At 53.1% G+C, this 22,516-nt stretch overlaps 3 protein-coding genes across 4 annotated transcripts; 2 read left to right on the plus strand and 1 right to left on the minus strand.

Annotated features, from left to right (window-relative positions):
* The first annotated feature begins 2,319 nt into the window (after positions 1 to 2,319).
* On the plus strand, positions 2,320 to 9,872 carry Nfkbie (NFKB inhibitor epsilon). Of its 2 annotated transcripts, none has more exons than XM_021149221.1 (6): positions 2,320 to 2,938; positions 5,116 to 5,218; positions 5,824 to 6,046; positions 6,745 to 6,833; positions 7,038 to 7,277; positions 8,716 to 9,872. In XM_021149221.1, the coding sequence occupies exons 1-6, from the start codon at positions 2,565 to 2,567 to the stop codon at positions 8,779 to 8,781; spliced, it is 1,095 nt and encodes a 364-aa protein (XP_021004880.1). In that variant the 5' UTR covers positions 2,320 to 2,564; the 3' UTR covers positions 8,782 to 9,872. The 2 variants fall into 2 exon arrangements, with proteins under 2 accessions (XP_021004880.1, XP_021004881.1); XM_021149222.2 differs by having other exon boundaries at positions 8,784 to 9,872.
* An 858-nt stretch (positions 9,873 to 10,730) lies between these two features.
* Positions 10,731 to 14,434, plus strand: Slc35b2 (solute carrier family 35 member B2). Its single transcript, XM_021149055.1, has 4 exons — positions 10,731 to 10,861; positions 11,373 to 11,566; positions 11,718 to 11,872; positions 13,072 to 14,434. Exons 1-4 carry the CDS (start codon positions 10,851 to 10,853, stop codon positions 14,005 to 14,007), a joined length of 1,296 nt encoding a protein of 431 aa, XP_021004714.1. The 5' UTR covers positions 10,731 to 10,850; the 3' UTR covers positions 14,008 to 14,434.
* Positions 14,435 to 14,538: 104 nt separating this feature from the next.
* On the minus strand, positions 14,539 to 20,029 carry Hsp90ab1 (heat shock protein 90 alpha family class B member 1). The gene is made up of 11 exons (XM_021149054.2): positions 19,918 to 20,029; positions 18,518 to 18,664; positions 18,173 to 18,379; positions 17,775 to 17,934; positions 17,401 to 17,534; positions 17,001 to 17,309; positions 16,206 to 16,562; positions 15,968 to 16,115; positions 15,597 to 15,865; positions 14,989 to 15,322; positions 14,539 to 14,886 (listed from the first exon to the last, which is right to left on the minus strand). Exons 2-11 carry the CDS (start codon positions 18,662 to 18,664, stop codon positions 14,777 to 14,779), a joined length of 2,175 nt encoding a protein of 724 aa, XP_021004713.1. The 5' UTR covers positions 19,918 to 20,029; the 3' UTR covers positions 14,539 to 14,776.
* Between the last annotated feature and the right edge of the window lie 2,487 nt (positions 20,030 to 22,516).

Here is a 22,516-nt window from a genome sequence, read left to right on the forward strand (position 1 = left end):
GTGGGTGTCTGCTTCTGTCTGAGTCAGCTGCTGGGTGGAGCTTCTCAGAGGACAGTTATGCTAGGCTCCTGTCTGCAAGCATAACAGAATGTCATTAATAGTGTTCGGGATTGGTGTTTGCCCATGGGATAGGTTTCAAGTTGGGTCAGTTATTGGTTAGTCATTCCCTCAGTCTTTGCTCCATCTTTGTCCCTACAATTCTTTTAGACAGGCCAAATTTTAGGTCGAAAGTTTTGCAGTTGGGTTGGTGTCCTGTTCCCTCCACTGGGGCTCCTGCCTGGCTCCAGGGGGTGGTCTCCTCGGGTTCCATGTCCTCACTGTTACACATCTCGGCTAAGGTCACAGCATTGACTCCTGGGAGGAGAGGAGGCTCTCCTCAACTCTTTCCCTCGCCATCTTCAGCTCAAGTTGAACCAACTCTGTCTCTTTCCCCACTGAATAAGTAGTTGGCCCTACTATGTGACAAACATTCTACATTGTGATTGCCAGAAACTTTCAAACATTTTATTTAAAGGAATTTTATTATTAAAGGAGTAGTGGTATACACCTTTAGTCCCAGCACTCAGAAGGCAGAGGCAGGTGGATTTCTGAGTTCGAGACCAGCCTGGTCTACATACAGAGTGAGTTCCAGGACAGCCAGAGCTGCACAGAGAAACCCTGTCTTGACAAACTAAGGTAAATAAATAAGAGTTATTTATTTTTATTTTATGTGTATAAGTGTCTTGCCTGCATCTGTTCATATCTAGTGTCTGTGGAGGTCAGAAAAGGGCATCATATTAGATCTCAGATGGTTGTTAGCCCACCTGTGGATGCTGGGAACTGAACCTGGGTCATTTTCAAGAGTGGCTCCATATGTTTGCAAACAAATGAATGGATGAAGAAAATAAGGTTTAGGGGGGAAAGGCAGAAGAGAATGGCTCATAATAACTATCTCTGCTAGCTCCCCCATCCCCCAGTACCAAGGATGCAATGAAGCTGTTCCCATGGTTGGCAATGGTCTTCTAAGGGCATTGCTAGCCCCAAGAAAAGAGCAGCAAGAAGCTCCATCTCAGGGATCGCCTGTGGGTGGTGTTCTCTCAAACCCTAGTTATGTTGAAGAAAAGCAAGAAGGGAGGGGAAAGACTTCAGGGCTAGGGTGGAAACTTCAGTAGGGTCAGGGGCCTCCCCACCCTGGCTCCACTGTGAGGAACTAAACTTCTTTGACTACTGGGGGCAGCCATCTCCTGTACCTACCAAAGGCCAGTGCACACCCTGCAAGGAAGAAGAAACCCCATGACCACCAAGGCTTGTTAGATAAGTCCTCCCTAGAAAACCCACTTCCCCAAATCACATCCTCCTGCCAGATCTATCATCAGGGGAGTTGACCCAGAACCGTCTGTGAAGGTTTCCCAGGGAAAATCTGCTCCCCCAAAGGTAATAGATGCACTCTCTCTTACCAATCCCCCTGAGCACTGATTGAAAGTAAGTGAAAAGGCAAGAGAAGTTGAGAAAAAAATAGGCAGAGGGTAGCAAGCAGAGCCACCACCACCACCACCCCTTCCCCATCTGTGCTGGCTGGTCAGGCAACTTGATGGGAGCCAGCGTCATCTGAAAAGAGGGAACCTCGGTTAAAATGCCTCCATAAGATCCAGCTGTAAGCCTCTTTCTTAATTAGTGACTGATGGGGAAGGCCCACACCATCCCATTGTGCATGTTGCCATCCCTGGGTTGGTAATCCTAGGTTCTATAAGAAAGCAGGCTGAACAAGCCATGGGGAGCAAGCCAGTGTGCAAGACGCTCCCCATGGCCTCTGCATCAGCTTCTGCCTCCAGGATCATGTCCTGTTTCAGTTTCGACCTGACTTCCTTTGATAATGGATTATGATCTTGAAGTATAAGCCGAATAAACCCTTCTCTCCCCAACTTGCTTTCTGGTCAGGGTATTTCATTGCAGCAATAGAAACGCTAAGACACCCCCAACCAACCTACACAAACTCCCCACAAAGTAGCCAGTTTAGGCAGAAAATTTTAAAAAATACACTTTTTAAACAATTGAATGAATAAATGAATGAAGACACCACGGAACTAAAAAGAAGGAACAAACAAATGCACGGAATTAGTGAATGAAATAAAAGGGAAGGGGAAGAATGAGTGAATGAATGAATGAATGGGCGAAACAATCCACGCAGGAGTGAGTCAAGACTGGTAACCAGAGACTCCCTGCCTACGCAAGCAGCAAACAGGGGGATTCCGGAGGGGCGGGGCTCTACCCGGAAGCTCCTTTGAGGGCGGGGCTGTGGGCGTGGCAGTGGCTGCGGGCCACTTCTTGGGTCCGGGGGCGGGGCGACAGAGAAGACCTAACTAGGGACCGTTCAGCTGCCCAAAGCACCCGCTGCGGTGGACCTGGCCGGCGCCCTGGACCTCTCGCTTTTCTCATCCGCTCCCCGCGCCTGCACAGCCAGGTAATGAAGCCGCTCGGAGAGTGACCCTGGTTCTGTTAGGCGGACACACAAACCCGGAAAAGCGCGCGGCACACCTCAGAGTTAGATCCCGCTGGACCCTGGACCCCGGGCTGGCGCGGCCGGCATGTCGGATGCGCGGAAGGGGCCGGACGAGGCGGACGATAGCCAGTGTGACTCCGGCATAGAGTCGCTGCGCTCTCTGCGCTCCCTGCCTGAACCTACTGCGGCCCCAAGCTCCGGATCATCGCAAAGCGGCTGCCCACAGCCTTGGAGCCATGCTCCGGGGACCCACAAGGAACCAGAGAAAGAAGATGTGGATGGAGAGCGAGCGGACTCCACCTATGCCTCCTCCTCTCTCACTGAGTCTTTCCCCTTACTGGAGAAACCCGAAGCCAAGGATCCAAGCCCTCCCGCCCCAGGATCGCTGCTGCCCCCCGCGGGGGTGCTGAGCCCTCAACAACTCGAGGCACTCACATACATCTCTGAGGATGGAGACACGTGAGTAAACTGGCTAGGCTGAGACAGGATGCTCAGTCAGAGCCTCCCTCCGAGCTGCAACTGGCTGGGCTACCACTACCACTTCATCACCCGAGAGGACAGACCCTCACAGCACCTGCCCTGGAAGGGCCAGCCCCCTTCTCCAAACTCCAAACTTAACTTGCAGCTTGCTTTTAAGCTGTAGCCAGGTTCAGACCAAAAACCAGACATCATCACCCCTTTTGGGAGTGGACAGGATAGCAGGGCCCTTGTAACCTAGAACACCAGCCACAGTCTTGAAAATCTACTAGTGACCCACTCCTGGGAAGAGGAATTCCCCCGCAACCAATTCAGTTTTTGTTTTTCTTGTTGGGGGAAGGGATGTCCCTGTTTGCTCAATATTTGGGATACCAGTGCCTAACTTCAGAACACCCTAACCAGAGGGGGGAAAAAAGACTACACCAGGATTACAGGTTGTTATCTGAGCTCAGGAAGCCTGGCTTAACGGTGCTACCTGGATGCCCATTTGAAAGTGGTTCCAAAAGAGGGACTAGACTGAGAATTTTTGCCCCCAACAAACAGAATAGCCAGCTGGCTGCCCCAGCTCACTTCCTCCTCTGCTGAGAAAAGGGAAGTAATGGCTTGGCCTCAGCCTCCCCAGCAGCTACCTCCTGAGCTCCCCCAAATTCTTCTTGCTGTCCAGTTTCTTGATCTCCCTTTTCTCCCTTAGGCCCAGCTGGAATCAGGTGCAGCTGGACTGTGAGGCTATCAAGTGTGTAGGTGTCAAGTGCAGAAGAGGTGACTGGGCTTTGTGGGTGTTAGAGCAGGGGCAGCTGGAGTGCTAGCTAGATGAGAGAGACGCTGGGATGCAGGGGGTACCTGTCCTGACCTGCTTGTTGGAGATGTAGGGGTCTTGGGTGGGCACTAGCAAAGATAGTCTCCATCCTGTGAGCGGGAGAGAGGCCTTTTGTATTTCAGGTGCCAGTCACAACCCTTAGGCCAGGACCTCAGAGTTCTGGGAGCTTTGTGCACAGCTTCTCGGGCCACCGCGCCCTCCACAGTTAGCCCCTGAGCTGCATGCAGCCTTGACACGCTCTGCTTAGAGACAGGTCCAGTGTGTATGGGGAGAAGCATCAGCCCCCCACTCCCAGCCCCCAGCAGACATCTTCCCTCCTTTGGAGGTGGCTGGACTGTGGGAAGTATGGAAGTGGGAAAAGGAAGTGGGCAGGAGGAGGGGAGACTGAGGGAGAGAGGGAGGTGGCTGCAGGAATGTGACCCAGAGAGCAGGCCCTGGCCGAGGGGATTTCCACAGTGGTTCCTCCCTCCCTCCGTCACTCTCTCCTGGCCTCCTCTACTGCCTGCCTACAGCAAAAGTTTGCCCCCCTCCTGCCTAAGTATCCCCCTCCCTAGCTCAGACAGGCCTTTAGCCAAGTTGCCCCAAGGCAGCTGTCCAGGTCTAGACCATCTAACCCTGGCTTTCATTTTCCCCACCTGATGTGGGGAAACCCCAAGACTGGAACTTCCCATCCCAACTGCCCTGTTGGCCCTAACTTACAACTCCCATCACCACCCCCCGCCCCTGCCCCATCAAACCCATTTTCTGCACTGCACCAAATTCCCCCTTGGAGCTGTACCTAGGAAAGGGTTTGTGACCAGACCCCATATGATGGCTTGTGTGGAATGGCCCGCTTGACTAATGGGTAAGGCAGCAGTTCCAAATGCCATGCTGGCTCCTTGGAGTGTGTGACATTGAGTCGCTGGGGGAACCCCACATCGGCCTCCTCCTGTCCTCCCTGTTGTGGGGAGGTGGGTAGCTCAGCCCTGGAAACCCCCTCTGTGTTTCTCTGGCAGCTTTCGGTTTAGCTTTGAGCTGCAGCTGGCCTGGCAAGGCCCTGGGGGCAGAAGGGAGCTGGGTGTAGGCATGGTGGACAGGAAGGCCCTTGTCCTGTCAGCACCCTGCCCACAGGTCCACCCCCAGCCAAGGCCCTCCACGGGTCCAGCCATCCGAGCTTGGAGCTCCCACCTCCAGAATCCTGGCTTCCTGTATCAACCCCTCACTTCCTGGCCCAAACTCTCACTTCCTGCACCTGCTTGGTTGTGGGTAGCTAGTTAAGAGGTCGACGTATTCATTTCTAACCCCAAGACACCAGCTTATCGCCTCTGACCTGGGCTCTGACCCTAGCCCTCTCCTGCTCCAGGCTGCTCCACCTGGCAGTGATTCACGAAGCCCCGTCAGTGCTATTCTGTTGCTTGGCTTTCCTGCCCCAGGAAGTCCTGGACATTCAGAACAACCTTTACCAGGTGAGTAGAGAGAGAAGGCTATGCCCAGGTGCCTGTTGCCATCCCCAGCGGCCAAACCCTCTGCCAGACACAGCGCCAGAAGCTGCAATACAAAGATACATACGGAGGAAGCAGCGTCTGCCCATGCACAAGGTGCCCACAGACTCGTCACTGGCACCTGATTATACAGCACGATGACAAGTGTATTGAAGACCTTACCAGATTCAGTGGGGTCTGGCGTCTTTGTGGGACAGGCAAGAAAGGCTGAATATAAGAGATGACAGCTGAGCCTGAATGGGGGCAGTTGTCAGGGAGAGGCCCTGGCTCCTCTGTCTTTCCTCCCCTCCCCCAGCCCCTGCAGAGAAACCCTGGAGGATGATACAGACTTCCCCAGGGATGAAGGATTAAGAGCAAGGCCCTGTTTCCCTCATCTTACTTCCAGAACTGGGGTCCCAAGCATTTGGGGAGGGGTTCAGGAGTAATTTCACAGAAGACCCAACTATGACCCTTATAGTAACCTTTAGAGAGGCTCCTGGGAGTTGGAGGTGGTTGTATTCCCACATGTCCTCAGGGGTAGGAGCCAGCTGCAGAGGTTCTGTGACCCTGTGACCCCTCTATGCCTACAGACAGCACTGCATCTGGCCGTTCACCTGGATCAGCCAGATGTTGTCCGGGCGCTGGTGCTGAAGGGGGCCAGCCGAATTCTGCAGGACCAGCACGGTGACACGGCCCTGCATGTGGCCTGTCGGCGCCAGAATCTGGCCTGCGCGTGCTGTCTGCTGGAGGAGCAGCCAGAGCCAGGCAGACAGCCTTCTCATCCCCTGGACCTCCAACTGAAGAACTGGCAAGGTGGGAGGAGAACCTACACCTGTGAGCAGGACCACGGAAATGCGAGACAGATAGTAAACAGCACACTGTGAAGTGTGTGTGTGTGTGTGTGTGTGTGTGTGTGTGTGTGTGTGTAAAGGAAGTGGGTGCTGTGGTGGACCAGGAGGAGAAGAACTGGGATGTGGCAGGGTTGGAGGGATTTTTTTGTAGGGACAGTCAGAGTCAGGAGCCTTTGAACAGAGACTCAAAAGAGACAGAGGATGTATATTTTAATCTAAATCTCTATTATTATAAGTAAGGTTGGAGAAACAAAGGAGGGTCTAGGCCAGAAGGGGGATAGCAAAATAAAAGCCCTGGGGCAGAAAGGAAGAGGTGACCCCTGGGTAGAGACTGGAGCCATGAGGATCCCCAGATAGCTCTGAAGAACCTCGCCTGGGCTTGAAGGTAAAAGTCTAGAGTTAGCAGGGGTGGGTGTGTGCACTGGAAGGCCGTGTTGTGATTGGGGCTGTCGCTCAGCAGCCTGACCCTTGAAGCATAAAAGTTTCAGTAACATGATCGAAAAAGTGGAAACTTTGAGTTCCTTTCCTCTCAGACCTCTGAGGGGATTTTTGGGAGGGGTATTTCAATAGTCCTGTGATTAGAGGCATTGAGTAGGCAGGGGTCCCTTGAGGCTGAAGGGCAGGGTACCAAATAGCAGTCCCCTCCCTCCTCCACCCCAGGTCTGGCCTGTCTCCACATCGCCACATTGCAGAGGAACCAACCGCTCATAGAACTGTTGCTTCAGAATGGAGCCGACATTGATGTACAGGTGAGGTTCCACCTGGTCCACCTGGTCCACCAATCAGGGCCCCACCTGGTCCAGCACCTGCCACCACCTGGTCCAGCACCTGCCACCTCCTGGTCTAGCTACAGGTCCCCTGGCAGCATCAAACATGTTGACATGCCATCTCCGGCGCGCATGCTCAGCATGCTACCTCATCATATGCATAGCTGACATCTCTGTTCATTGCAGGAGGGCACGAGTGGAAAGACTGCCCTGCACCTGGCTGTGGAAACCCAGGAGCGCAGCCTGGTGCAGTTTCTGCTCCAGGCCGGTGCCCGGGTAGATGCCCGCATGCTTAACGGGTGCACACCTTTGCACCTGGCAGCTGGCCGGGGCCTCAATAGCATCTCATCCACTCTGTGTGAGGCCGGTGCTGACTCTCTGCTGCTGAATGTAGAAGATGAGACACCCCAGGACCTGGCTGAGGACGTAAGAGACGCACCCGCACCATCTGCCTTGCAGAGCCTCTCACCCATAACAGAGTTAGGCACATGCATTAGGCAAAGGATGCTCACCAGTTAACAGTGCCGCAGTCAGGCTGGAGGGTTTAACTTGGTTGACAGAGTGCTAACCTAGCATGTAAGAGGTGCTGGGTTCAACACCCAGCACCACATGTATAGTGGAGCATGCCTGTTATTTAAGCACTTAGGAAATGGAGGGAAAGGATCAAAACTGAAGGTCGTCTTCATCTACATAGCAAGTTCAAGGCCAGCCTAAGCTACATGAGTACCCTCAACCCCCTAAAACTGCTGGGGGTGGAACAGAACTACTTTTTTTTTTTTTTTACCAACTGTGACATATTGGGCTGTATTTGCCCGCCCTCTCCCCTCCAGCCTACAACCAGTTCCCTAAGCTGGTTAAGCCCAAGGAGCCCAAACATGGGATTCCAACAGGAGTGACTGTGAAGCTAACCAGACCGAAGACAATGCCATAGTGAGGCCTGGGAGAGAGGACAGGAGGAGTAACGCCTCCACACGTCGCACGTGTCTTGAAGCAAATGTCTTCAGCATGTAAATAGATACCCAGGGTTTTCAGGTCTTAGACTTTTTTTTTTAATTTTTTGTTTAAGATTTACTCATTTTTATGTATGTGAGTACATTGTCACTGTCTTCAGACACACCAGAAGAGGGCACTGGATCCCATTACAGATGGTTGTAAGCTACTATGTGGTTGCTGGGAATTGAACTCAGTACCTCTGGGAGAGCAGCCAGTGCTCTTAACTACTGAGCCATCTCTCCTGCCCCTCCCCCTTTATTATAAAGAGACAAAACTCACATTTTTCTATACCTTAAAAAAGATATTTGCCGGGCAGTGGTGGCGCACGCCTTTAATCCCAGCACTTGGGAGGCAGACACAGGTAGATCTCTGAGTTCGAAGCCAGCCTGGTCTACAGAGTGAGTTCCAGGATAGCCAGGGCTGCACAGAGAAACCCTGTCTCGAAAAAACAAAAACAAAAACAAAAAAAAAATATTCATCCAGATATGCTGGCACATGCTTTTAATCCCAGCACTTGAGAGGCAAAGCCAGGCTGATCTCTGTGAGTTTAAGGCCAGCCTGGTCTACAGAGTAAGATCCTGACTCAAAAAAACAAGCTAAAGTATCCAAAACCCTTCCACACCCCAACCCTAACCCCAGCAACAGCCACTGTGTAGACATAGTGCCAATGGACATACTGTACTGTAAGGTCACTCCTAGCTCAGATATTCTGCATGGCTTATCTTAGATCTTGTCTAAGCTTCGGGTCTCTGCCATGCCCAGGTCTCTCACTACCTGGCCTTCTGCTTGCCCAGGTCCCTGCTGCCATCCCTGCTGCCATCACTTAAGGCATTAACTCTGCTTCCCTCTGTTTTCTCTCTCTCTCACTCAGCTCCTTTCTTATTTGCCCTTTGATGACCTGAAAATCTCCGGCAAACCACTGCTATGTACTGACTGAAGCTCGGATGGGTCCCCACCGCTTCCCACCTGGAAGCTGGATCCGCAGCTGCTGCAGTTGGGACCCAAGCAATATCGCCCGTCTGTTGATGCTGGTCCTGGGGCTAGCATAGTCCTAAAATGAGATGAAGGATTGCAGATGAGGAAGAGCCGATCTGGAAGGAAGGACTTCCCAGGTGGCCTGGATGGAGATTCTTGAAAGACCCTCGAAGCCACTGGTATCCTGAAGGAAGCCTCCTCGCTTCTGTTGAAGATGGCATGGGCTGAAATTGCCAGCTACCAGGAAAATGGGAATGAGCAAACTGACCTAAAATACCTTTGTGAGTGTGTTTGGCACTGGGGTGTGAACCTAGAGCCTCCCCAGCGGTAGGCAAGCTTACTATCATGGAGCTGTGTCCCCAGCCCTCTTTTCATTTTTTATGTTATTATGGGATCTCAATGAGTTGCCAGAGATGGCCTGGAACTCACTCTGTAGCCCAGGCAGTCATCTTTGAACTGGGATCTTCCTGTCTCAGCCTCCTGAGTAGCTGGGATTATAGGTCTGGTGGCAGCGGGCTACCACAAAGTTATCTAAAGACTTCAAACATAAGGCTCCCAACTGAACCTTTGCAGTTATTCTAATATGACACTAAAATGGAAGAGAGGGGCTTTAAAAACAACAACAACAACAACGTTTCCCTTCTACAGTTGTATGCATAGGCAGGCCTGACTCCCGGGTAAAGGCAGAGAGAAGGAAACAAGCCCTGAGCAAGCACAGGGCCTTGCTGGGTATGGTAGGAGACCTAAGCGGTTCCTGCCAACACAGGCACATCTTCATGTGGAAATGCCCCGGGCTGGAGAGTGAGGAGGAAGAATATGGAGACACAGGCGTGTCCCTGGAAAAGCTTGAGGACATTGATCACAAGAGAGTTGCAACTTTCCTTTCCCCCCCACCCCCACCCCCCCTTGACTCCACACACTGAGGGCCCTGCTAGGTCACGCACGAAGAAGGAGAAGAAATAAATCAACATAGTTTCCGATGCTTAGCGCTTATATGCACTAAGCAAATGCATCCTGTGAGTGAGACAGATATTAAAAGCATAAACAACTAAATATGTGGTAATACGTTGCAATGGGTGACTGGGAAGGAAGAAAACCGTTAGCAGGAAGGAGGACAATGGAGCAGGCGAAGGATCATCCTTTGGGAAGCTTCAAGCGGGTGTCGTTGAAATTGCGATTTAGGATGAGCAAGGGGAAAGACAGCATTGGGGAAGGCCTCCGGTGAATTAAAGGAACTGAAAACAGGCCAACAGGACTCTACAAGGTCGGGCAAGTGGGCGAGGAGGACGCACCAGGTCATACAGAGCCTAGAAGGTCACCGTCACAGGTACTAGGGGGGTGATTACTGATGCAGCCAAAAAAGGAGGAGACATCATTGTTTAAAAACTAACGGCGGTTCTGGTTGTGCAGGCCGGTAGGATTTGCTTAAGGAGGCAGAGGCAGGAGGATCTGGAGTTCGAGGCCAGCCTGGGATACACATTTTGCCCGGCGTGGTGGGGCACGCCTTTAATCCGAGCACTTGGGAGGCAGAGGCAGGCGAATTTCTGAGATCGAGGCCAGCCTGGTCTACAGAGTGAGTTCCAGGACAGCCAGGGCTATACAGAGAACCTGTCTCGAACCCCCCCCCCCACACACACACACACAAAACCCCAAAAACCCTAACGTAGAGGAAGTATTTGGGTCTCAGATACTCAAAATCCCAGTCCACTAGGTGGCAATGGTCATCATCACTCTGTGTGGATTGGGTTGGGTTGGGTTGATGGCTGAGACCAAGCAAGCTGGGAAAGGGAGGGAGTCCCAACTGGAGTTCCCCAGGGGAACCGGGCTTGGTCTGCCTCCGGGCCGCGCGGGGTCGCTGTGGCCGGAGTGCCGCGAAGGGGGCTGAGGCGGGGAGGAGGCGGGAAGAGCTCGGCACTTCCGCTGGCTGGCTGACTGGCTGGCTGCTGGAGCGGGCGGCAGAGGGAGCGGAGGGAGCGCGCGGCCCGGGGACTCGCATTCCCCGGTCCCCCCTCCGCCCCACGCGGCTGGGCCATGGACGCCAGGTGGGGGGCTCGGGCAGCCATGGCCCACGTGACCGAGACCCCGGGGCCACGTGACCGAGACCCCAGGGCTCCGGAGGCGGGGTGGGGGGGTCCCCCAGCCGCAGATCCGCGTGGCACTGTCGGGAGCCCCGTGTGGATGGGCACGCGGCTTGTGGCCTACGCTCCTCGCGGGGCTTCGGGGATTGTCGCGCGGAGGGGATGAGGGACAGCGGCGCTTCGGAGCGGGAAGGGGGTGGGGGTTGCCTGTGGCCTGAGCTGCCCGCGCGCTGAAGGGAACAGAGGCGACCTATGTGGCTGGACAGGCGGGGCCGCCCCCGAGAAGGGAGGAGGTTCTGCCTGGCCTGCGCCGGACCCCCCGAGAGAGAGGGAGAGAGAGGCTCTTTGTCCGTCCCTCTGGGCTGCAGCGGAGGGGGCGGGGAGGCCACTGGGCACTTCCCTGGTACAGTCCCCTCCGGAGGGCAGAGAGGCGGAAGAGCTGCAACCCTAATCGTTGCTTCGGCTGTCCCAGCAGATGGTGGGCAGTAGTGGTACTCGCCACACTCCCTTCCTTGGGAGCAGGTGGAGAGTCACCCGAAGCCCCTCCGCAGTCCTGGACACAGCTGTGGCTCTTCCGCTTCTTGTTGAATGTAGCGGGCTATGCCAGCTTTATGGTACCTGGCTACCTCCTGGTGCAGTACTTAAGACGGAAGAACTACCTGGAGACAGGTAATGTGGCCAGAGGGTGGAGAGATGAGCGAAGTCCGGTTGCAGGTGTTGGCAGAGCGGGACTTGGGCCGGGAGGGAGGCCAGTAAGTCAGACACCGGGTCGGGCTGGCTGCTCTGCAGAGGCTGTGGACCTTGACTGTGTCTTCTTCAGGCAGGGGTCTCTGCTTCCCCCTGGTGAAAGCCTGTGTGTTTGGCAATGAGCCCAAGGCTCCTGATGAGGTTCTCCTGGCTCCGCGGACAGAGACAGTGGAATCCACCCCGTCTTGGCAGGTCCTGAAGCTGGCTTTCTGTGCCTCGGGTCTCCAGGTAAGAAGACAGGCTCCCCTTCTCTTCCCAAGCTGGGTACAGACAGCCAGTGACTTAATGAAACCAAATTTGCCCTGCCCACCCCAAAGGTTTGTTAGCTTGGGTCTGGATTGTGTCCCTACAGGACACAGCCCAGTCCTGAAAGTGAACTTTCAGCGCTTCCTTCAACACCTGCATTGAAATGGAAGTTCACTGTACACACGCGTGCGCACCCATGCAATGTCTTCTACAGTGTGGAAGAAGGCCTGCCTGAGTTGTTGTATTTTTTTTCCCTATGCCCATATTCTGCTCTGTCTGTATGTTGTATCTGAGTGTGAGTTTGAGGAATCGCCAGCAAAACTTGTATCTCCAGAGCTGCTTCCCACATTATTATTTTGAGACAAGGTCTCGCCCTGCAGCCCTAGTTACTCCAGAACTCACTACATAGACCAGGCTGGCCTCCAGCTCAGAGATCCCCCTGCTCTACAAGTGCTAGGACTGATGACCCACCACGCTGTTTTGACAGTTTCACAGGCTCAGACAGGCCCTGAACTTTATTTTTTTTCTTCTTCTTCGCTGTTTTCTCCGAGTGGCTCTGGCTGTCCTGAAACTTGCTCTCAATACCAGGCTGGCCTCAAACTCAGAGATCCAAATAAATGCCTCTGCCTCCAGTGTGCTGGACAGAGTGGGTTAAAGGCATGTGCCACCACCACTTTCAACCCTCCTGCTTCTTCCTTCCAAATAGCTGGGGTAACAGCGTGTACCACCATATTTGGCTTTCTCCAAAATTTTGTCAGTAGGATTTCTTTGTGAGTGAGGCTATCACAGGGCGTTCAGAGTGGGGGCCAACTCACCTTAGATATATGTTGAATTGCAAGTGTCCAGCCCCCCCCACCCCCCACCCCCCGCTTCCAAACATCCCAGTTTCTTTTTGAGTTAGTTCAAACTAAATAAAACTCTATATGGTATGTGGAGCCAGCTCTAATGGATTTGCATCATGAAGGAGGGCAGGGTTTGGTCTTAAAGCAGATGTCATGGTGTTTGCAACTCCATTTGATTCCCCATAAAATGAGCTAAAGCTTGGGAAAGAAGGCCCCTCCCTCAGGAACCAAAAGGATAGTGTCAGTTACATCATATGCTACCAACTCCGAGGAAGTGGGAAACTGAGACTTCTGCCTTTCCTTCTATACCGTCGCTCTTCTCCGCCCTCCCTCTTCCAGGTGTCCTATCTGACTTGGGGCGTACTGCAGGAAAGAGTGATGACCGGCAGCTACGGGGCCACATCCACATCACCAGGAGAGCATTTCACAGACTCCCAGTTCCTGGTGCTGATGAACCGAGTGCTGGCGCTGGTCGTGGCAGGCCTCTACTGTGTCCTGCGCAAGCAGCCCCGTCATGGTGCACCCATGTACCGGTACTCCTTTGCCAGTCTGTCAAATGTGCTTAGCAGCTGGTGCCAGTATGAAGCACTTAAGTTCGTCAGCTTCCCTACCCAGGTGCTGGCGAAGGCCTCCAAGGTGATCCCTGTCATGATGATGGGAAAGCTGGTGTCCCGGCGCAGCTATGAACACTGGGAATACCTGACTGCCGGCCTCATCTCCATTGGAGTGAGCATGTTTCTTCTGTCCAGTGGACCAGAGCCTAGAAGCTCTCCAGCCACCACACTCTCTGGCTTGGTCCTACTGGCAGGCTATATTGCTTTCGACAGCTTCACCTCAAATTGGCAGGATGCCCTGTTTGCCTATAAGATGTCATCGGTGCAGATGATGTTTGGGGTCAATTTATTCTCCTGTCTTTTCACAGTAGGCTCACTACTGGAACAGGGGGCCCTACTGGAGGGGGCACGCTTCATGGGGCGGCACAGTGAGTTTGCCCTCCATGCTCTGCTCCTCTCCGTCTGCTCTGCCTTTGGGCAGCTCTTCATCTTCTACACCATTGGACAATTTGGAGCTGCTGTCTTCACCATCATCATGACTCTGCGCCAGGCTGTTGCCATCCTCCTCTCCTGCCTCCTCTATGGCCATACTGTCACTGTGGTGGGGGGACTGGGAGTAGCTGTGGTCTTCACTGCCCTCCTACTCAGAGTCTATGCCCGGGGCCGGAAGCAGCGGGGAAAGAAGGCTGTGCCCACTGAGCCCCCAGTGCAGAAGGTGTGAGCAGTGCAGTAAAGACCCTCATCTTCTGGGGCACTGGCTCAGCATACAGCAGAGGATTGGAGCCCTGGAGGCAGCCTCTTTTTGCCTTAAGAGCCCCCACTTCATGGAAATGACAGCTGTGGGTGTTTGGTTAGAGGTGACCCAGAGCTCCTCCCCCAGTCTCCGAAATCTTGGCTTAGCTGGTGGCCAAGCAAACCAGCACCAGGGCTTTGCTCATAGCACACACCCTTGAGGCTACCAGGCACCAGCTGGGAAGAGAATTGTTTACAGGTATTGCAGTTCCACTAGGGGCTAGTGAGAATGGTGCTGTGCCAGAAGGGACAAAGGCCCCCAGCCCAGTTGGGGCCCCAGTGTTCCTGCCCAAGTTTTGGTACTTGGAAATGTCACCTTTTGCTCTTATTTGATTAAACTGCAGCAGTGACTTTGGCCCTGTGTTTTGGTTGGCATTAATATAACTACTGACAAGTGCCTTTCATCACCTTCCAACACAACTCAGGAAGCCCTGAGTGTTACAAGGAGAACAGGACTGTATAAAACTGCATCTTCTTTATTTTGCATACTTTTAATTTTAGAACAAAATAAAACAAACAAAAAAACCACAATACACAACACCCAACCCTGCTATTCTGTGGGAGGGGATCTTCCTGCCTTAAGGCACAGGACAGGATAGAAGATTCTTGTAGACATGAGCAGAGAGCCAGGTGGGTCAGGGCTGCTGGGGGAGCCACGGGGATACTATACAGAGGGCAGGGCTTCCTTCCAGGAGGCTTTAATCCACTTCTTCCATGCGAGAGGCATCCTCATCGCCTTCCAGCGGGGGGATCTCATCAGGAACAGCAGCACTGGGCTCCTCTGCAGTGACCTCATCTTCATCGATGCCTAAAAGAGAAAGACACAGTTTAAGCCACACAGCACTAAGTCTGCCCAAAGGTCCAGACAGTACAACAACTTGCTACCAGGAGCTCAAAAGCCAGGTCTCACCCAGGCCTAGTTTAATCATGCGGTAGATGCGGTTGGAGTGGGTTTGGGGATCCTCAAGTGAGAAACCAGAGGAGAGCAGAGCAGTTTCAAACAGCAGCACCACCAGGTCCTTGACAGCTTTGTCGTTTTTGTCTGCCTCAGCCTTCTGCCGCAGGGTCTCCACGATGGGGTGGTCAGGGTTGATCTCCAGGTGTTTTTTGGCCATCATGTAGCCCATCGTAGAGTTGTCTCGCAGTGCCTGGGCCTTCATGATCCGCTCCATGTTGGCTGTCCAGCCGTAGGTGCTTGTCACAATGCAGCAGGGGGAAGACACAAGCCTATTGGAGATTGTCACCTGTGGACAATCAAGAACAATGACAAGATGTACCTTGGCCACAATGGAACTGCTATGTATAAAGAACCTTACTTTTGTTGCTAAGAATGGCAGGCAGGACTAACCCCCCTACGTGCTCTGGAGACTGAAGGTGGCTTGAGTACAGGGATTCAAGGATAACCTGGGCAACACAGGAAGGCCCTTTCCTTGCCTACATACATTAGATGGAATAACTACTGTTTAGTCTGTGTGCCCGGTCTGTGCTGCCTGACATTTCTAGTTAAGGGAGAGTCACCTTTTCAACCTTCTTGTCCAAGATCTCCTTCATGAGCTTGCAGAGATTCTCAAACTTTGCCTTGCTCTCTTCCATTTTTTTCTTCTCTTCCTCGTCCTCTGGTAGCTCCAGGCCCTCCTTAGTCACTGAGACCAGGCTCTTCCCATCAAACTCCTTGAGCTGCTGCACGCAGTACTCGTCAATAGGCTCAGTCATATACACCACCTCGAAGCCCCGCTTCCGCACTCGCTCCACAAAGGCAGAGTTGGCCACTTGCTCTTTGCTCTCACCTACAGGATTAATACAACAATGGCCACATGGTCTCCACCCCGCCATCTCCCCCTTTCCCAAGTCCACAAGGCAGCTTTACTCAGACCCAATTTCCGACATACCAGTGATATAGTAGATGGACTTCTGGGTCTCCTTCATGCGAGACACATACTCTGACAAGGAAGTCATCTCATCTCCAGACTGAGAGGTGTGATAGCGAAGGAGCTCAGAGAGGCGGCGACGGTTAGTGGAATCTTCATGAATTCCAAGCTTTAAAAGAAAAAGTCCAACTAAATAAATAAGCTGGAAAAAACAGCACTCTAAATACAAAGTAATTTGGAGCACACTTGTCCATCTTACCTTTAAATTCTTGGAGAAGGCCTCGTAGAACTTCTTGTAGTTCTCCTTGTCCTCGGCCAGCTCGGAGAAGAGCTCCAGGCACTTCTTGACGATGTTCTTACGGATGACCTTCAGGATCTTGCTCTGCTGCAGCATCTCCCGGGAGATGTTCAGGGGCAGGTCCTCAGAGTCAACCACACCGCGGATAAAGTTGAGGTACTCGGGTATCAGCTCATCACAGCTGTCCATGATGAACACACGGCGGACATACAATTTGATGTTGTTCTTCTTCTTCTTGTTCTCAAAAAGGTCAAAGGGAGCTCGCCGGGGAATGAAGAGCAATGCCCTGAATTCCAACTGACCTTCTACCGAGAAGTGCTGAAATGAACCCAATAATACATTTTAGGACAGGACTGCTTCAAGCCCCAGTATCAAACATCTGACAGCACACTGTAAGTGCCAAACTGCTGAAACCTATGATTAGGAAAACAGCCCTAATCACAAATAAACCCAGCATGCTGGTAGCAAGAAGTATCCCTCCAAGCAGAACTCCGGCTATAATCAGGGTGGTGGCCATGACAGTGGGAGTGATTGAGAAGAGTAATCCAGTGTCAGATATGGCTGCCACCCTGATTCCCACCAGAAAGAGAATGTGAAACCACTGTTAGCTCTGAGTAGCTCCAGTGTTGTCACATGGTTCTTTCTGTGGCTTTCAGGTCCCAGCTACCAACCAGTCGAGCCAGTTATTCCTTACCACCTCCAGCTTCTGCCTACCTACCCCGCCTTACACAACACGGAGGAAGGAAGGCTTCTCACCTTGACTGCCAAGTGGTCCTCCCAATCATTGGTGAGGCTCTTATAGAATTCCCCATACTCCTCCTGTGTGATGTCATCCGGGTTTCTGGTCCAGATAGGCTTTGTCTTGTTCAGCTCCTCCTGGTCAATGTACTTCTCTTTGATCTTCTTTGTTTTCTTTTTCTTGTCTTTGCCGCTGTCATCTTCCTCATCAGACCCCACATCTTCAATCTTAGGCTTCTCCTCATCCTCCTTATCTTCCTCCTCTTTCTCACCTTTCTCTTCCTCTGCCTCGTCATCACTGATCTCCTTCTCCCGTTCCTTCTCCAACTAAATCACCAATGACACATGTAATTAATTATGGAGAATGCAGCACCAGCAAGGTCCAATGCCATTAGCCTGCGCAAACGCCCATACTCACATAGAGGGTGATGGGATAGCCTATGAACTGCGAGTGTTTCTTCACCACTTCCTTGACCCTCCTCTCCTCCAGGTACTCTGTCTGGTCTTCTTTGAGGTGAAGGATCACTTTGGTACCCCGGCCAATGGGCTCACCTACAGAGAATAGATCAAGACATGAAAAGCTGAAATTAAATTACAAGAACGAAGAGCTACACTTTTTTGTCCCTGGTCTCAAGCAAGCTAAGATTCCTGTGTAGCCTTTGCTTGCCTTAAGAGCTCACCCAACTGCCTGTTTCCCAAGTGCTGGCACTCACCACCCCTTAAAATGTACTTTTATAGAATACAACGTTTTAAGGTTTCTGACTTTCCCCACAGTGTACCCTGCCGCCTCACCATGGTCTGCCCGGACGGTGAAGGAGCCACCCGCAGACGACTCCCAGGCATACTGCTCATCATCATTGTGCTTTGTGATCACAACCACTTTCTCTGCCACTAGATAGGCCGAGTAGAATCCGACACCAAACTGCCCGATCATGGAGATGTCTGCACCAGCCTGCAAAGGGTTTGAAGTGAAGAGGATCAGCAACATGGTTCTTGTGCGAGTATAACCACTTGCTGTGCAAGGTAACAATCAGTTCAATGTCCACAGATCTAGGGGTCAAAGCTGTCCTGACCTGAGCACCACTTGTCCTTTTTTCTAATAAGTGTCCTAATATGTAATACCCTAGACAGACAAGTTTTAACTTAAGCAGTAACAAACTAGAGGACGGTGCGGATGAAAGGCCACACACCTGGAGAGCCTCCATGAACGCCTTCGTGCCAGACTTAGCAATGGTTCCCAGGTTATTAATGAGGTCAGCCTTGGTCATGCCAATGCCTGTGTCCACCAAAGTCAGCGTGCGCTCCTGAGGGTTGGGGATGATGTCAATTTTCAGCTCTTTCCCGCTGTCCAACTTAGAAGGGTCCGTCAGGCTCTCATACCGAATCTTGTCCAGGGCCTGTACAAACACAAAAAGCCAGATTATTCTATTTGTCCAAACAGTCCCTTCCCCTTCAACATCAATGTCAATCACTCCCACTGCCTGCTTTACACACACTTCTGTGAAGTCTTAGAAACTCAACAACAGAATACTCACATCTGAAGCATTAGAGATCAACTCGCGGAGGAAAATCTCCTTGTTTGAATAGAAAGTGTTGATGATGAGGGACATGAGCTGGGCAATTTCTGCCTGAAAGGCAAAGGTCTCCACCTCCTCCTCTCCATGGTGCACTTCCTCAGGCATCTAAGAATGAAAGAATTACTACTAAGGACCATTATAGACACACATTTTAATATCCAGCTCAAACTTCTTTAGTCTGGGTAAGTATCCAACCCCAAGAGACAAGAGCAGCCATTTTTTTTTAAAAAGGACATTGAAGCTACAGTGGCCAAGACAAAGAATGAAAAAAACCTAAAAGATGGGGTTTTCAGAACAGATGCCCAAAAGTGAAACTCTTGAACAGCGGCATGTTCAGAGCATAGCTCACTGACTCTGAACAGAACACCTGCCGATATGGTAACAATCCAGACTAAGTTAATACATAAAAAAAGCTCAAGCAACCCCTGGTACACACACCCCTTAACTACAATTTCCTCATTGGGGTGAGGAACAACTTTAACAGAAAAAGCAGCCTTTTTTAATTTTATTCCACCCAGCAGGGCAAGAGAACCCAGAAGCTGTAGTGAGGCGCTCACGGGGCAATTAAATCAGGACAAAGAAATCAAAAGCTCCACGGTGACCACTCACTGTGCAGACTTGCATAGGCCGGAACCCAAGTAAAATGGTGGCCCAGCCGTCCAGCGACCCTCGTCACTGCCGGACATGCGTCGGCAAGAGCCACACGAGGAGGGGGCGCCATTGAAACCCTCCCACCGCCCCAGCATCCGGGCACTGGGGCGGGGCGCCCAGGCTTCCAGAACAATCTGAGCTCCGGGGAGGGGAGGAGCAAGGGAGGGACCTAGGAATCTTCTCCTGCCTGCTCTCTCCCCGTCTCTCCTCCCCCGCCCTCCACTGGGAGGGCAGAAAGATCTGGAAAGGGAAAGCGCGGTGGGTTCCGGCGTCCCTGCCGAGCTGTGCACCCCTCCCCAAAATCAAGCACGTTGGTACCGGCGGCCTCCGGGGGAGGCAGCCAGGCCAACCTCCCCAGGCCTTGCTGAGTCACGCAGAGCAGCCCGCCACCGCGCGGACCCTACCGGACCCTGCAGCCGCGCCCGGAAGTGGAGGGCAAACATGGCAGCGTCCCGGGTCGGCGACTACCACGTGCGGCCGCCCACCACCTGGCCGGGCCGCACCCCCACCCCACACTCGGGGGAAATCCACCCGCCCCGGGGAGCCTCGCGGTGCAAGTCCGCCGGGGTCCACCCCGAACCTCTAGACACGTTATCTCTACAGGCCGCCCCGCCGAGGAAGGAGGCTTTGGGACAGAGGAGATGGAGGCTGGGACCACGGGTAGACGTCCCGGGGGAGCCGCCGGGGACGAGAGGCCCCGGCCTTACCTTGATGGGAAAGCCGAGTAGTAGTAAAGAGCAGGGTGGTGGGCCCGGACCACGTCCGACTCGCACGGCAAGCCTAGGCTGCGCGAGGGTGACTCAAGAGAGCTCCCGAACGCCCCCGACCGCCCTATATAAGGCGAAGCACAGCCCGGGCCCCGCCCTTGGATCCCTCCGCCTTAAAGGAGTGGCTGTGGGCCACGCACCTGCCGCCGCCCGCCCACCTTGACGTCATGGTCCCAGATCGTGGAGGGGGCGGGGAGGAGCGGGCCTGGTCCCTGAGTCAAGGCCAATTCAATATCGTTTTGCACCACCCCATTTCTGCAGGAGTAGGACATGTCCCCCCTCAAAATGAGCAGGGAGCATGCATATGCAATTAGGGACGTATCTGCGGGCTAATACCCTACGGACTGCCTCAGAAAACTCAAGGTAGGCGCCTCCACTCCCCACCCCCCAAGAGTCCAGAACTCAGGGGACGTCTGAAAGAGAATGGAGGTGGCCAACTCTGCTGCCATTTCCAGACCCGATCTTACTAGAATGTTCCCTACAAGTCGCACATCAAGAGAAAAGGATGATAAATTCCTTGTCCAACTTTTAAGGAGGCCCCCGATTCCCCCATCCCCACCCTCCCGGTTACAGCACAGCTTCAGGCGGGGAGCCGCTTCCCCGAGGGGAGGGGCGCGGGCCTGGGCTGGCAGGGACTCTTTGGCGGCCTGCGGCGGAAGGATCAGCAGCGGCGGTGCTGCGATTTCTTCCAGCAGTTTCTAGGCCTGTCTCGGCGGTCTCCACCCCTCCCCCCCGAGGCTCCACCTCCCCCGCTGCGGCGGGGGCTCTCTTCGTCGCTGCTTGGCTGGGTGGTTTTTTGTTTTTTTTTTTTTTTTTTTTTGTCTACCTTGATCTTACCCTGGGAAGAAATTTTCCCCAAGTCTGCCTACCGTGGGCGAGGGTTGAACGACCCTCCACGCGTGGCCCTAAGAGGCCCACATTACAGTGGGGGTGTGGAGCGCAGAGGGAGGGATAGCTGACCTGGATTGGTCACTGGGCACGGGGGCTGTGGGGGTGAGTGACTGCGGACACCTAGTGAACAGAGAACCGAGCGAGCGCTACTGGGTAGAACACTCCCCACCCCTCAGCCTCCCCGGTCGCCCACGTACACAGCGCGCGGGGACGTGCGCCCTCCATATGCGAGCACAAGCTGTTTCTCAAGCTGGTTTCGCTTCTCTAGCCTCTTCCCTACTGCATGCAGCTCTTTGGACCTAGAGAGGAACAGGTCCCAGTCTTTTCAGAGAAGCCGGAGTTCTAGGCATCCGCAAGAAGATGCTGGTCACAGATTGGCCCAGTTCCAGGAGCCAGAACCAAGTTGTGCCAGTGCCTCTGTTCTAAAGGTGGTCCGCCATGTCCTTCAGCTGGCAATCTAGCCTTGCCTTTTTCCAAGGCCGCATCTGGAAACTTGTTGGACTGATGAGCCCTCCTGGAGAGGATAGCCACTCAGTGCTCTGCTATCTTAGCTCATGCTGGCTGGTGTCCCCACACCACCGCCCATACCTTTGTTCCCGGTGCTTGCCTGCAGTCTGTCTAATGCGCATTCATTGTTAAACAGTACTGGCTTTCTCCTTGCCTCTGTCCCATCCTGCACTGTCTGTTAGCCTCTCCTTAATTGTGTGTGTGTGTGAAGCCCATAAAGAATTCAATATATGAGGAGACACTGGGTAGGATTGCTCAGAAGGCCCTAGGGTGTTGCATTGGTTCATAAACTGAAACCAGAAACTTCAACACTCAACCCCTCTCAGTAAAAGGAGCTTAGCTGATCCCGGGACTGGACATTTAGCTCCAGGGTAGAGTGTTTCCCCTAAGACCCAACAAACCTGGATTCCCTAGTTCACAAACAGCACTGACTACCTCTCCTTGGCCTCTGAAAGGTTGAAAGCTACTCTGTACATTTCATGGACAGGAAAATGAAGGGCTCTGTGAATAATGGGGTCACTAAACCCAGGGTCATTCCTGTTCGGAAAGTGGAATGGGGACAGGAGCGTACTCTCTCTTGCTGGAACCCTAGTCCGAAGCAGGCCAGGAACCTCTCCTCTGCACGAGTTTCCCTTTGGCTGTTCCCCAGCAATGACAGCACCAAGGCTCCTCAGCAGCTTCCTGGGACGTTCTCAGTTGGGGAACGGGCACTGGGCATGGGGGGCGGGGAGCAAAGCTACGATCCCACCTCAGGGAGACGAGAGGAGCACGCGTTACAGGCCAGCTTGGGCTAGGAGTGAGATCCTGTTGTATAAAGCGGAAAAATCATTTTATATCAACCTAGAGATGCCTTTTACCTTGCAGTGGCGGCACATGTCTGTGTCAGTATTAGAGTGGTTGAGACAGGAGGATGCCTGAAATTCCAAGTACATGGTACCAGACCAGCTAAGGGTTATACTAGCAGACTCTATCTCAACAACCAAGGAGGAGGAGGGCTAGGGAGCACGGTGACTCACTCCATGGGTAAAAGCATTTACCCTGGTCCTCCAAGCAGGACAGCCCAGACCTCAATTTGATGACAGATCCCATGGTGAAAGGGACAAACTGACTCCTCAAGTTGTCCTCGGACTTCTTTTTTTTT

The sequence above is a fragment of the Mus caroli genome, chromosome 17, assembly GCF_900094665.2.
Source record: "Mus caroli chromosome 17, CAROLI_EIJ_v1.1, whole genome shotgun sequence".
NCBI lineage: Eukaryota > Metazoa > Chordata > Mammalia > Rodentia > Muridae > Mus > Mus caroli.

Coding starts and splice junctions, on each gene's coding strand:
- Nfkbie (XM_021149222.2), top strand. CDS start 2,565: ATGTCGGATGCGCGGAAGGGGCCGGACGAGGCGGACGATAGCCAGTGT. Junction 6,834..7,037: donor GAGCCGACATTGATGTACAG/GTGAGGTTCCAC, acceptor TGTTCATTGCAG/GAGGGCACGAGTGGAAAGAC. Junction 7,278..8,783: donor CCCAGGACCTGGCTGAGGAC/GTAAGAGACGCA, acceptor TACTGACTGAAG/CTCGGATGGGTCCCCACCGC.
- Slc35b2 (XM_021149055.1), top strand. Junction 11,567..11,717: donor GAAGAACTACCTGGAGACAG/GTAATGTGGCCA, acceptor TGTCTTCTTCAG/GCAGGGGTCTCTGCTTCCCC. Junction 11,873..13,071: donor TCTGTGCCTCGGGTCTCCAG/GTAAGAAGACAG, acceptor TCCCTCTTCCAG/GTGTCCTATCTGACTTGGGG.
- Hsp90ab1 (XM_021149054.2), bottom strand. CDS start 18,664: ATGCCTGAGGAAGTGCACCATGGAGAGGAGGAGGTGGAGACCTTTGCC. Junction 17,310..17,400: donor GCTATCCCATCACCCTCTAT/GTGAGTATGGGC, acceptor TTGGTGATTTAG/TTGGAGAAGGAACGGGAGAA. Junction 16,563..17,000: donor AGGACCACTTGGCAGTCAAG/GTGAGAAGCCTT, acceptor GGTTCATTTCAG/CACTTCTCGGTAGAAGGTCA.